The sequence below is a fragment of the Mytilus trossulus genome, unplaced genomic scaffold (assembly GCF_036588685.1).
Source record: "Mytilus trossulus isolate FHL-02 unplaced genomic scaffold, PNRI_Mtr1.1.1.hap1 h1tg000024l__unscaffolded, whole genome shotgun sequence".
NCBI lineage: Eukaryota > Metazoa > Mollusca > Bivalvia > Mytilida > Mytilidae > Mytilus > Mytilus trossulus.
The window spans coordinates 859,667-875,805 of NW_026963290.1; the positions used below are offsets into that span (position 1 = coordinate 859,667).

The window sequence follows — 16,139 nt, forward strand, 5'->3', positions numbered from 1 at the left end:
ATATACGTATTCATCATTTTAAAGAAAATTTTACTATTAACAATAACCACAATAAACTTATTTCTCGTATCAAACATAAACTAAAAGAACTAGCCAAGGAATTTGTTTTTGTCCCGGCCGATAAAGCTGCTAATAGTATTATTATTGTTTGACGTAAATTTTACATTGAGGTTCTGAAAAAGGAAATCACCAATTCACCAACATTCCAACTGACTTCATTTTCAGAAAACGAAATCTGTAACAAACATAAACTTTTAGCCACCGCTTTACAAGCAGAGCCACATACAGTGAAAGTCCCAACTATGTATTGGCTTCCGAAGCTACACAAAACCCCTTACAAATATAGATTTATTTCGTCTTCAAGCCATTGTTCAACTACTAAATTGTCAATTCTTCTTACCAGCACACTTGGTACAATTAAAAACCTTATAATAAATTGTTCAAATAAGGCCTTCGAAAATAGTGGAATAAATTACTTTTGGAGTGTTGATTTTTTCTACCCTGTATACCACATTGCCTCACATTCTCATTAAGAAAAAATCCACACACCTAATTAAATGGGCATTAAAAAAATCAGAATGTGAATATATATGTTCAAACTCTTTTGGGTCATTTTTTAGCAGCAATAAACAAAAAACTATGTTAATTGGACATGCTTTGATACTATATATGCCCTTGAATTTTTACTAGATAACATTTTTGTTCGCTTTGGGGATTCCGTATATCGTCAGATTATCGGAATTCCAATGGGGACTAACTGTGCACCACTTATTGCGGACCTCTTTTCGTATTGTTATGAGTTACAATTTATGACAAAAATAAGCAAAGACCTATCACAACAACATCTGATAAACAAATTTAATAATACTTTTAGATATTTGGATGATATTTTGGCTCTCAATAATGACGACTTCAGTATGTATATTAATGAAATTTATCCTGCTGAACTTACTTTAAATAAAGCTAATACTAACAATGACCACTGCCCTTTCCTCGATCTTGATATCTATATCACTAACGGAAAGCTGAATACTAAAATTTATGATAAAAGGGATGATTTTTCATTTCCTATCGTTAATTATCCGTTTTTAGATGCATGGTGACGTTCCCTTGTCACCATCTTACGGTGTTTATATATCTCAACTTGTACGATTCGCTCGTGTATGTAACAATGTTTTAGATTTTAACGAGAGAAATTTATGTATTACTGAAAAATTATTACACCAGGGTTTTCGATATCACAAACTAGTCAAAACATTTACTAAATTTTATCATCGGTATAAAGACATCATTCGTAAATATAGTTCAACATGCAGACTTCTTATACGTTCAGGTATTTCACATCCAATTTGTTATGGAAATATTCTTTATAAAGCACAAAGGTGTCAGTATTCACCTCAGAAACTTACAAAACCTTTGAATAGACTTATAAAGAAGGGATATAATTACGATACTGTTGTCAAGTCATTAAAGATTGCATATTTTGGCGTTAATATTGAGTCACTGATGAGGTCTTTGCGTCGGAACTAAACACATTTATTCTATAAACAGTTGTTGACATGACACGGGTTATGTTCTTCTCATATATGTTATGATGGTATGATACTAAACCCCTAACGGGAAGGATTGTGCCTGATGTTCATATGATGAAATCATAATCTTTCAGTCAGTTTAATTGAAGTCTGGCGCTGGCATGTCAGTTAACTGCTAGTATTCTGTTGTTATTTATGTATTATTGTCATTTTGTTTATTTTCTTTGGTTACATCTTCTGACATCAGACTCGGACTTCTCTTGAACTGAATTTTAATGTGCGTATTGTTATGCGTTTACTTTTCTACATTGGTTAGAGGTATAGGGGGAGGTTTGAGATCTCACAAACATGTTAAACCCCGCCGCATTTTTTGCGCCTGTCCCAAGTCAGGAGCCTCTGGCCTTTGTTAGTTATTTTAATTTTAGTTTCTTGTGTACAATATGGAAATTAGTATGGCGTTCATTATCACTGAACTAGTATATATTTGTTTAGGGGCCAGCTAAAAGACGCCTCCGGGTGCGGGAATTTCTCGCTACATTGAAAACCTGTTGGTGACCTTCTGCTGTTGTTTTTTTATTTGGTCGGGTTGTTGTCTCTTTGACACATTCCCCATTTCCATTCTCGATTTTATTTATCATTGGTACGCTTACCACATCTTCTTATAATGTATATCTATTGGGGTCTTTCTACTGGTAATATCGGGTGGCCCTGTATTTGCAGATGAATTTCAGTAACATACATCACATAGCATATAAAATCAAATGGACCCAGGACCATTGCAGTATATATTATTATTATCCTGTGTAATAAATTCCATTGTCTGTGAACATGTAGCATTTTGTACACTTATTACTAGCTTGGTAATTTTGAAGAAATTTTGCTGTTCTTGGTTATTATCTTGAATATTATTATCGATAGAGATAAACTGTAAACAGCAATAATGTTCAACAAAGTTAGATTTACAAATAAGTCAACATGACCGAAATGGTCAGTTGACCCATTTAGGAGTTATTGCCCTTTATAGTCAATTTTTAACCATTCTTCGTAAATCTAAGTAATCTTTTACAAAAATCTTCTCCTCTTAAACTACTGGGCCAAATTAATCCAAACTTGGCCAACGTCATCTTTGGGGTATCTAGTTTGAGAAGTGTGTCCGATGACCTGGCCACCCAACCAAGATGGCCGCCACGGCTAAAATGTAGATTTTGGCTTATAACTATGAAAGCAAAGCAATTAGAGCAAATCTGACAAGGAGTTGAATTGTTAATCAAGCCCCCCCCCCCCCCCAATTGGTAATTTTTAAAGAAATTTTGCCGTTTTGGGTTATTATCTTGAATACTATTATAGATAGATATAAACTGTAAACAGCAATAATGTTCAGCAAAGTAAGATCTACAAATAAGTCAACATGATCTAAATGGTCAATTGACCCCTTAAGGAGTTATTGCCCTTTATAGTCAATTTTTAACAATTTTCATTAATTTGGTAAATTTATGTAAATTTTTACCAAATAATTTCCTCTGTTACTAATGTTCAAAGTTCATTATAGATATAATTGTAAGAAGCAAGAACGTTCAGTAAAATAAGAACTTCACACACATCACCAGCACCAAAATACAATGTTGTCATGAATCCATTTGTGTCCTGTGTTTAATATGCACATAGACCAAGGTGAGCGACACAGGCTCTTTAGAGCCTCTAGTTAAATGATCTTACAGCTTCTCCAATGATGTACCCAAATTTTCCCTATTCAATAATTTCACATGAGATACATGATTGGTGTTTCACTTGGTGTCATCCAAATCTTCACTAGATCCAATTTCTATTATACTATCAGAATTGTCACTTTAATCAATTTCTATTGTCAGAATAACCATAACTGGCATGCGTGCTTTAGTTACATGTCCTGTCTTCACTGATCTGGGTATTTTTGTATTTTATAAGTAAGTTTTATCATGAGGTCATTGAATACAAAAATATATTGTGCTTCAAGGTTTTTTTTACTACTTATAAAGTATTTATATTGCTTTTCAGAGTCTTAAGAAATTTTTTCTCTAAAAATCAAATTGATAATATAAAGTGTCACTGGCTGCACTATTATCACAAATTGAATAAAAAAAACTTAATTATTAAATTGATCCCTCAAATGCCCTAGATTATAAATATCCCTATATCAAAAAAGAAACTAGTAATTTCGTTCAGAAAAAATCAACATCCATACTATTACTTATTGTACAAGTTATGGGAAAAAAATCAATCAAAGCAGAACTGCCTAAACGGCCGAAACGTCTTGTTTACACAAAATACATTTTTCTAGGTCCATACCACAAGTTATATATTAAGATCTTGTTTGGTCCTGTCCTCATCTACTGGATTGGTCCTGTCCTCATCTACTGGATTGGTCCTGTCCTCATCTACTGGATTGGTCCTGGACAGATTTATTTTCATATTTCATTTACTGTTATCTGTTATTATCCCTTTTCAATTCCTTGTTATCTGTTTTTCACCAAATCAATTCACTGTTTTGCTGTTATGGGGACCCCCTTGTCCCCCTTGTTAGTAAATAAATACTTGTTTACAACAATAACATGATTAAACGCGTTCTTGTTATTCTTGACCATATGATATAAAAATAAGAAAAGAAGGACAGAACACATACACGATCATACACTCCTTTTATTGTAATAACGGTATCTCGAGTAAGTTCAAGGCACGTTATATATGGATAGACATCCAGTACCATAAGAAATATATAGATTTAACAACTTTCTGGTGCATTCAGTACACGATTGTATTTTTTTTATCGCATCTGTACGTACAATGATACTTCTGTTTTCATATGCAACCTATTATCTCCACAGCCATTTGTCTCTAAAATAAATTACAATCATGATACCTATATTTAGGATTTTTTTGTTTTATAGACAAATGCCTGTGATTTCATCTTAATTTCCGCTGCCTTATCGTCACACAACAATCATAAAATAGTTACATATTCCAGTACCTCATATCATACAACTCAAGTTATTACATAAAGTACCCCCCCCCCCCCCCCCCCCAACACACACACATCCTAGTTTCCCCTCCGTCGGACATAAATTGGAAAATTTTACAATAAATTGAGTTAAGGTAAATTGTCCGTTATCGTCTATACAATATGGATAAAGACACAATGCAGAAGTTAAAAAAAAACAAAAAAAAGTTATGCCGTTATCACAATTAATTCATTTTTACTCAAAACTTGAGACTTTATATATCATCTATGCGAGTATATATAATACTGTAAAGTTCCACATCGCTGATGTTAACCTGTTATTGGCAGTATCATTTTCCTTTGGACACTCGTGGATAATTATCACATTGGCAATCATACCACACCACCTTATTTCACTTTAATATATATACGTTTGCTGTTATATACAAATAATACCTCTAGATCGACGCCAATGTTGCCGAGTTATTAGTCCGAGAGCCATGATCTTCTGGAAGCTAGCGCTTCGATATTAGCGTTAGTTGTTCTTGTTCTAGTAATGACGGGGAAATGTGAAACACTATCATGAATCAGATATAAATCAACGAAAATCACTGAATAACATTCTCCTGAATTGACACGTACAGGGACATACAAAAATGCGACGGAGTTGAATACATTGTGTAGGTTTATGAACGCTCAACCCTACTCTTACTTAGTACAGTGTTACTGTAACAGCACAACCTAAATTTGTACATTTTTGTTCTAGCGATGTCAACTGTAGTGTAAAAGAGAGGCGAAAGTCGAAAATGAATTGACAACACCATTGCTAAAAAAAGAAGACAAACAGACAAACTACGGCGTACACAAAACACTCAAAAGTGTGCACTCTTTGCTCGAACGAGTTCAACTGTTGTTTTTCTTAAGTCTGCCGATGTCAACTCTTGTATACATGAGGTTGTCAACTATGGTACACATAATCCGTAGTTTGTCGATCATAGCACTATAGTACTGTCGAACTATCGTTCATATTTGGCTCTAGCGCTGCCAACCGTTGTTCTAATACTGTTAAGTGTTCTTGTTCTTTGTTCTGGGCTATGTTGGACAATCTTTGCTGTAGTTAAATATCGTCTCAGGGTCAAGCTTTGACACAATTTATATAACACAAGTTATAGGACAGTTTTGGGAGATGAAATATAACAACATTTTAACAAGATAAGACCTCACCATTAAAGGTTCAGTTTAATTGGTAATCATACGATATATTTCAAATTATTTTAAGTTTCAAAGCCTGTGAAAACAAACAGAAAAGAAATAAGATTTTCCAAACCAAATAAACAGCAAGAGGTTTAAATGTTGGCTGTGGTCTTCTTCTTCTTCCTTGCTAAGGACTGGATTCTTAAAAGAATGGTATTAGTCCACTAGACGGTGAATGAGACAGCATCTCTCCTGTTACTATATTTACAGATAAAACGTTCCGAAATACTTAGTAGTGTACTTGGCTGACGTCTATGGTGTTGGTTTATTAGGTGCACTATTGTTGGATAGTGCACTCTGGAACCTCTTTATTGTCAGAGCTTCTGTTGTAGCAGTTGGGAGGTGGTTCCACCCTTGTATAGTCCGAGGAAAGTATGAGTACTTATATACTCTCTGGTTTGCTGGTGGTTGATATATAAGTTGTTTGCCTCTAGTAGTACTATAGTACGCCGATCGCTTGGACGTAAGATGGAACTGGCATCAATGTCCTCTAGCTTATGCTGGGTCTTGTAAAGCATGACTAGTCGATGATTACTACGTCTGTTAGCTAGTGGTATCAATGATTAATGTATATATGCATTGCAAGTTCATCGTGTTGTCTTGTTTGTGTTTAACTGAAATGTTATATCGCATCGCTGGTGTGTGCACTTTGACAGTCAAAGAAGTGGTTCAGTTAATAGGAAAGTGTAAATATAAACTCTAGTGCAACAATTTCAATAAGACGCACCTAATATCATTTTACCAATGCAATTTCGTTTAAAGATCGTTTTTATTTATATGGAAATATAAATATGTAAAATGGTTTGATGTGTTAATTGATCCTGACATTTAATTATCACTTTCACTGAATTTCCAATACACTCAGCACGTATGACAAATATTGAGTTTAAAACCTATTAATTTTCTACTTTTAAATACCTGGCGATTCAACCAGTGTGACGATTTTCCCGTCTGATCCTCTCAGTGTGACATTGGTTCACAGATGACTGAATACATGTAGCGCTTCGCAACAACAAACGTTTTGTAACTCAACCTCGGAAGCTTTCGTAGTAACAAGATGGCGACCTCCATGAAATGATATATGGACATAAAAAAGCATGAAGTTTGTTTAAAGGAATAAAATGTGATGAAGATAATTTTAAACATTCGAAAAATAAGTGGACAGTCTTGTTAGATTAAAATTTCGAATGACAACGGATTAATTTATTTTAAGTGGTGTATTTACACATTTTTTTAGTTGTTAGTTTTTAAAAAGGGAAACATGACAGAAAATATATGTTTTAAAAGTATATGGATTTTACCATTATTATTCTCTATAACGGTAAGTTATTTTATATTAGAAATCAACCGGTTTTCAATAACTAACCGGGCATGAAGGGTATGTTTGTAATATGCTTGTAATACATGTAATATGAAACCGTCTTTTAAATTAAGAATAGTTTTATTTCCTTGTTGCAAAACATATAAAGAATATATGTATTCGTTGCGTAACCAATGTCCATATTAAATAACAGAAAAAGTCGGTTACAATTAACACGAATAACGTACCAATTGTTTCTTGTTAAAGAATAAAAAAGCAAAATATATATTTTTTTTTATTTTACACTCCCTCTTTAATACATTTCTGGGGGAGTTGAAACAAGAAGCAACGTGAATTTGAATGACGCTGCATAATACATCATTATCATCGGGAACTTTGGATGTCAGTCCAAAAAAGTTATATATAGGTGTGATTCCAGTCATCTTACCTTCCCTACTTTTTCGTCTAAAAATAGCCTATTGCTCATTGTTGAAGGCCATACGGTGACCTATAATTGTTAATGTTTGTGTCATTTTGGTCTTTTGTGGATAGTTGTCTCATTGGCAATCATACCACATCTTCTTTTTTATATATACCCTAAAGATTTTATTGTCATTTTTCATTAAGCACTGTTAAAGACAGAATGTTGCTCCCATAGAATCAATGTAAATCCCTACCTACCTACCATTACTTTTTTTTAGATGTGACTGGAACCACACATACTATTTTATTTGGCCTAAGGGTAATTTTGAACACTGATATAATTGGGATTGCTTTATATTACATGTCAGATAATAAATGTACATCCTAGAACTATCGGAATTAGAAGAAAACTATTAAAATTGAAAGGTATTTCATTTACCCATGATATAAAAGAAAATATATCAGGATCTGAACATCTTGCACAGTTATAGTGTACCTGCAATTATAGATTAGTACTATATTTATATGAAGCATATTTCAATATTTCAATAATTTATCGTTAGCTGACTGATTTCATATAATAGAGTTTCCTGAACCACTTCATTATCTGGTTTTTTTTTCAATAGTAAACAATTATGTTCATTGACAATATTGAATGTGTCTTACAATATATGATATAAAGGTAGACTATAAGTTTACTGTCGATACCTGAGATCAATATTTGTCTGTTTCCACGGTAACTGCAGGTGTCTCATTTTGTAATTAAACTAATTGTAGCATACCATCCATCCATTAACCTGAAGCTAGTATTGCTAAGCATAGGTCATTCCCTATAGATCACGACATATTTTAATGGTTTGACGAAGATTACTTATATCTAAATTAACAATCAGTTGTAGTATGTTATCCGAAGAAAACTCTTTAGTTCTAGCAAATAATTTACAACGGAAATCGAACTCCAATAAATGATGGTTAATGATGGGATCATTGATAAAGAATCAATGTGACAAAATCGATGGACAAAGATTACATCCCTTTTTAACCACAGATCAGGATGCATCTATTGGTGTTTTATTGGCTGTATAAACTTGAGAGTTGTATTCCTTTCTTAGCTTTGATATTGTATACGAATAAAGAAAGTGATGGACAAATTGGCAATCAAACATGCCCTGCAACATACATACACAAAACAATAGCAACATGCGACCCATCCATGATACCACATGTAAAGATCTATAAATTTTACCCGAATTAAAAATACTTTCTGCTTCTTTCTGAAAATGATCACAATCAGCAACTGAACGATGTGCCAACGACTTTGGTTATATATTTTTTAATTTAGTTCAGCTTTGTCACTGAGTCTCGACTGAAGGTGCTGATACATGTACAACCCAAGGAGGGAGTGTTCCAATCTTTGGTGGTTCATAGACAGAAAACAAATTCTGGTAATCACTTGGTGATGCTGTCATAGATATAGGAAGATGTGGTGTGAGTGCCAATGAAGCAACTCTCCATCCAAATAACAATTTATAAAAGTAAACCATTATAGGTCAATGTACGGCCTTCAACACGGAGCCTTGGCTCACACCGAACAGCAAGCTATAAAGGGTCCCAAAATTACTATTGTAAAACCATAAAAACGGTAAAACCAACGGCCTAATCTAATATAAAAAAGGAGAAACTACATATTCCAAGACAGTCATTTATATAGGTGGCACCAGACTACATTCCTTTGTCACTGCATCTTTCTCATTTATAATATTTAAGTTCATAGTTAGTCTTGCATCTCTTCGCCTTTGTTCCAAAGATCTCCATTCTACGTGATGACTGCTATAGTTGGATATGGTGATTGGACATCTTGAACACACTTGAGAAATCATGATATGCATACTGATCGTTATTGCACTATCTCTATTTGGTCAATCTTTGTTTAATAGTATGGATCCCTTTCTGATCTGGAGTATTCTGTTGGTCTTATAAGCGTTTTATGCGCATTTCCTAAGTATTTGGAGCTTTTGACAGATTCTATTAAGTGCGGTCATACTTTGAATGAAGTCGACAGGTCATAGACTCATAGTCATACATGAAAGTGACGACATATAACATGAAAAGACACAATAAGGTGCATGACATAAGACAGGAATTTAAACAGGTCAGGTCGGTGAGGGGGGAGGGGGGTTACTTATTACTTTACCCGAGACGTCTTGTCCATTATTCGATTAGTTCAATACAAATGACAAAATCACAAACTGAATACCAAATTGCACTTTATTTGACTGTTGACGTACATGTATTAGTGTTTTACAGACATTACAACCATTGAACTGGATAATACCGTATCGAAGTGCTTGCAGCTACTAAAAATAAGCCGCTCAAAGTACTAGCACTTAATTTGTTGGTATAGAGATTATGCCGTCTTATATATACCAGTCGTACTTCAAAATACATGTAATCAAGTTAACAGTTGTCCATCGAATATACTTGATTATTGTTTTAACAGAATTACAGTGCAGACTTTTAAAAAAATAATCATTTATAGTTTTTTGAACAACCTACTTTCTTTTAACGGAGAAACATGACTCTATTCTGCTTTTCCTTTTCGCGCGAAAACATATATAACCCCTTACGACCTTCCCTGCTGGAATGCCTTTTAAATTTTGTAATTAAAATTTTAACTGTAACAACGATGAATAATAAACAATAGGTAGAAATGGTGTATATTGTTTGTTTGTGACATATATCTTCTTTGTGTTGTACCCTGGAATGTTTACTTTGTATAGAAAGACAATACATAGATAGTTATTGTTTGTCATTAAGATTATCGTAATACCCATACCGTTATTCCAATGGCAGATTAGTCTTTTAAACACAGTATGAACTCGTAAGGTTATTTAAATAAGGCAACATAAAAAGCTAAACTAACATTTTAACAGATTATAAGAGTTTCGAATTATACCCATAGAAAATATCTGCTCTTTGTTGTGCCTTCTGGTTATATATTCTATCAATATCTGGTATAAGGTCATATGGGGTACATGGTCTTGTGTGTTAAACTGAAGTTTATTTTCATGAAACAAATTTTTTTTTTTAAAGTCCATTCAAAGACACCTGAAATAAATATTGGCCGTTGGTAATTGGCGAAATTTAGCTTAATGAGCCAGCCTGGTAAAAGTCAGTCACTTGTTCCAAAAAGCTCCGTATCAGACATAATTTTTGAAAGTAATAAAAGAAATTCTAAATGGGGTCTACGTTAATTTTTTAATAAAAGATTTTTTTATGAATTTGTTCAGCAGCTCCACTTACGAATGTTCATGATTTTATAAGGCAAATACAATGTACTTTATTTTATAATTTGTCTGAAAAGTGGGTGGAAATAAAATTTCCTTTTTTTTCTATTCTACTATAACTATGGATTTTATGCGCATATATTTGTCCATTGCATAAGAGCTTTTTACCTTCTGGGAGTTAATTACAGTAGTGCATATAAACTACAAAAAACGTCAGTTATTCCTACTCAAGTTCAAACAGAACTATAGAAAAATGCATTTAACATTTATGAAAGAACATATCTATCTTTTGACACCCATGACCATACCTGTTATTTAATTTACCATATAATCAGTAAATTGAATATTTATCGTCTGCTCAAACATCTGTAGAATGATTTATTGTCATATCTTGTTATGTATGTCATTTAAAATTCTGTTTTCGTCTTCAGCTCGTAACGCTTGGACAATTTTTTTTTCAAACAAAAACCTTCTTTATTAACGAAAATAAAATTAACAATTACTGTTGGGTTTTTTTTGGGACTGGCGATATATTTTTTTTTATTGGAACACACTGCACGTTAGAAATATCGATAATAAAATTCTTAAAAGACGCGAGGTTGACTGATCGTTGTTTGATTAACGTCCAGTGGCAAATATGTCATGCATGTTCAGGTTGGGAAGTTTTTTTCTATGGCAAACAATCAATGTCCAACTGTAAAAATAAGTTTCTGTAAATACATGTTCACACAATCCCCCTAGCATGGGACAGTGGTGCAACAGCATAACATAAGTACAAACAATAACGTTCAGTTGAAAAAGGCTTGATTCAGAGAAAAGGAACACATAAAACAACTAACAAAAAGACAAAGAGACAGAAAGACAAAAAGGACTGCATGATTGAAAAGTACTTGTAGTTATTGAAATCATTACACCTCCAATCGTTGATTTAGTATAAAGACGACATAAACTGTCAGAGAAAACATTGAGCACGTACAATCCTGAAATAAAGGTGTCCACAGAATGAAATACAATAAGTGTTCATAACTGTATCATATGTATATAAATAATATCGAATACGTCACCCTTATTACTGGGGTTCTTGTCTTCAGTTTTCAATGTGCTTGTGTATGGGTGAATTTGTTTTTTGTTTATTGATAGGATTTTCGTCCTAGAGTATCTTCTTGATTTATTTCTAACCCCGTTTCAATGGTGCACACTGTTCTACGTATGTCACAATGCCAAATTTGAGAAATGTTCTTTTAATGTATGCATTATTAAATGGTAACATAAGACAAGCAGTCACCTGAACGTAATTCGCATTTAACTCAACAAAACAAATGCAAATACGCTACTTTTTGCTATTGAAGTTTTTCGATAATGGGTTCCCCTAAGAGAGTAATGAATACTGAATTGAAGGAGATACACTTAAATTTAAAAATCGTTATAACACGAAATAGGGAAACTTACCAGCACTTTTGTCGCCCAATTGAATCATCAAAATATTTGGCTTGTAAAAGTTAAGATTTAAAACTAAAGAAATTCCACACAGGCTAGATATACCATGAAGGGCATCTTTTTATAATCAAATCTTTTGTATTAATATAAAAAAAAAGATTTGGTATGATAGCCAATAAGACAACTCTTCACATGTACCAAATGACATAGAAACTAACAGCAATAGGTCACCATACGGCATACAGCGATGATCAAAACCCATACCAAAACCACACAAACGACAACCAATAAATCACAAGCTCATGACTTGGGAAAAACACATATTCCATTAAGCATGTGGCGGGGTTTAACATGTTAGCGGGATCCCAAACATCCCTAAACTAGCTGGGACAGTGGTGTTATAGTACAACATAAGAACGAACTATGAATATTAATTAGTTGAGCCGAAAGGCTCAAATAGAAATAAATCTAACAAAAAAAACAGAGTGGACGTGTTGTTAGTTATTTTTTTTGTCGGTTTGAGTTTTTTTTAGTATTGCATTGTCATTGTTTTCTGAAGATCTAATTGTTGATTGTCTTCAAACATTACTGCGTGGCATCTTCCTTGTGTTTGACAGCAATTTTACGAACAAAAATACTACCTACGAGTCTATTTAAATACACATTTCGAATAAACCTGCTAGAAATTACAGATTGAGTTATGGATGAATTGTGTACTCGAAGCCATGTCAGAATAGCAAAGGATGAATAAAGGTTTTAAAATCTTTTATATTGTATGTTTTTTGTTTGTTTTTAAATTTCATGTATCACAAGATGTAAGTGTTAGGTAAAACTCGAACTCTGAATTTTCTATATTCAAAACTGAGTTCACACCTTAATGTAGCAAATATTTGAAAATTGAAATGTTTCCAATTAGAATGAAATCAGCCGTGTTAAAACAAATTAAAAATTAATTCCGTTGTCATAAAATCGATGTAAAACTATACAATAAAGTTGTCGTTTTCTGCATCCTACAAGTTTTGAACGCACGGATCAATGGACACTGATCATATCATAATTGTTCTAATTCAATGATTAAGAAATCACTGTTGAAACCAATTGTTAGTACTGATAAAAAGATAATTTTATTCGAATTTAATTAAATAATAGCTCTGCAGCATAGTCAAATCGAAGAATACTCGTTTGTATAGACCTATTTACAACGGTTGTCAGCTGACAGTTTTTTTTTGCAATCCTTACAATACGATTGCAAACAAAATGTAAACGAAGATGTCCTCAAAGATTCCATAATTGTCTTTTTCTGATATGAGGATTTGTACAAAATATGCACGAAATATGGGTCACTGGACGTCAAGCAATCAACCATCAATCGTATATCCATTTAATTGATATATCGACTGTCGAATTCAAGGAAAAATACTTCGATACGTTGAATGCAAATTTCTTTCTGATGTGCATCTATAGGAGACAACAACAAAACGGCACATATAATCAAAGACATATTTATGATAACATACATTGAATTTATTATATATCAAGCTCTAAACTGAAGAAACAATAAAAAGATCCCTAGGATTCAGACAGTCTTGATTAACGTGGAACAGGTTCTGCTTACCATTTCAGAGCACTTGAGATTACCACCAATTTTTGGCAGGGTTTGTGTTGCTCAGTCTTTAGTTTTCTATATTGTGTTTTAAGTACTATTGTTTGTCTTTTTGTCTTTTTTTCGTTTATCTATGGCGTAGTCAGTTTATTTTTCGACATATGCATGTTATGAGTTTGAACGCCCATCTGGTATCTTTCGCCTCTCTTTTGTAGCTTATAAATCAAAATTCTGAAGAAAGGCTATGTATCTTATAAATGTTTTAAGTCCTAAATAGTCATCTCAATAATTAAACTTCAATTTAGAACTTAAGAAATCATGGTCAAGTTCTAAATCGCAGACCATCTTAAATAAGGAACGTTACAATATACGTTGATCCAGCATTTCTGTTTATTTCTACTAAGGACAGACTCGTGCAGTAATATTATAAAGGAACACACACAATATTTTTTTGGCAAGAAGTTTCAGTCCCTATTAGAGACAAACATTCATCAAATAAGTTTGTAGAATATGAGAAATATATGCCAGAACAAAAACACAAAGGGTCTTGACAGTTCAACATTGATTATGATCGTATGAAATACCAAATATCAGCCTGGCAGCAACTGCAGAATAGTTTATATACAAAAAGTACTGTGAAGAAACGGTGTTGCGTCATGGTTAGAAATTTAAATGATATGCTTTTAAATAAAATAAAATAAAATTAAAACCTATATCAAAGAAAATGTCAACTTGACAAACGTGGCTTTGTTTCCTTTATTATACCACATTTTATATATATTTTACAAAAACAGATGTACTGACTGATATATGTATACACAAATCCATAAACATTGGTTACACACGTAAATATAAACAAATTTAAACCTATTTTCTGCAATGTAACTATTCTCTATTGTGATTTAGAACGTTAAGCTTCGACAATCATGTTAAGTAGGGTACATAAATTAAAGCTAATGAGCCGTTTTACCAATAAATATATGATCGCATCTACATGGGCCAATGAAGGAGATGAAATATATCATGGATTTGATTTACGTTCATTAATGGAATTTGTACACATTTTGTTGAATTTTGACCGAAATAACAACACTGAAATTTTGTATATTTTAGATATCAAAATTTGCATAAGCAATGATTTGTAAAAACTCCATTGATCTGCGAAACTTTTTCGAACAAGAAATGTAAGAATCTTCTTGATTTTGTACTTTCTGTTTTCAAGATAGTTACTCATTGGCGGCTAACCCTGGAAATACAGCTCGTCATTATTTTTTTTCTCTTTCGCCAGTTCACCATCTCAGACTCTAACTGTTGCCATTTTGTCGTGAAACGTTGAAGATGAATTCTAGGTTATAAACAAAGCTGATCAACAAGTCATCAGACAAATGTAAACAATGAGGACCCAATTTGAGTATGCTTATTTTAGAGTTATAGTTGAAACCTTCCTCCTCGGAAAAGCACCATTACCAGATTACAATCCGGCGACCTGAAAACAAATCCATGAACATGGCCATCCTTATGTACTGTAGTACTTTAATGACTGTGCAAACTTAAACTTTACGATTTTTTTAAAGCTTACATCTTTCTTTTACAGATAGCACAAGATTTTAATCTAGTTTGTCCATCAGGTAAGTTGCTTACAAATAGGGAAACGGTTAACCGGCAACCGATTTAATCATTAGAAAATAGACTTCCGGTTGGAAAAATAACACGACAGCCAAGAAAAAATAATAATTGTTGGTTAACTTCCATGTTTTGGGATTAACTTATAATAACACCCTATCTTTTTACAGGTTTCCATCATTTGAATCAATTTTTTAGCTGAAATTACCAAAAATATTTTCGAAAAACAATAGGAATTGTAAAAAATCTGAAATAGCCTATTAAATCCTATCATAAATCATGAGACATGGCACAATAATTTGACTTTCACATGTCATGCTTACAAAAAGTTAGCAATCCCGCATCAGACTGAGACCCACTGTTATGTATTGTAACGTGTAACCGGACGATCAATGGATCCGTATCTGAATAAATCAGGATTTCAAGTGTTCAACTCAATTTTTCACCACAACCATTTGTCCTATTCAAAACAATTAACACATCCTTAAATTGATTCACAACAAAAACTATATACACAGCACAATGCACTTAAATCAAAATGCAAGGTGAAGTACCTTATTCACAATGCATAAACACACTGTATCATAACAGAATATCTATACACAATGTCACTATGCAATCACTATGCAACATGTATCAGACCGATTTATTCACAATGTCACTAACGTATTATTATGCAACATGCATACGGCCCTTTATTTCACAA

At 33.0% G+C, this 16,139-nt stretch overlaps 1 protein-coding gene across 1 annotated transcript in view; it reads left to right on the plus strand.

Annotated features, from left to right (window-relative positions):
* The first annotated feature begins 6,641 nt into the window (after positions 1 to 6,641).
* The window catches only part of LOC134699015 (uncharacterized), a 106,779-nt gene continuing 97,281 nt past the window's right edge, over positions 6,642 to 16,139 (plus strand). Inside the window, exons 1-2 of the mRNA XM_063560707.1 lie at positions 6,642 to 7,081; positions 15,405 to 15,438. Of these exons, the coding sequence (XP_063416777.1) occupies positions 7,022 to 7,081; positions 15,405 to 15,438 (94 nt within the window). The 5' untranslated portion in view covers positions 6,642 to 7,021. The remainder of the gene's footprint in view (positions 7,082 to 15,404; positions 15,439 to 16,139) is intronic.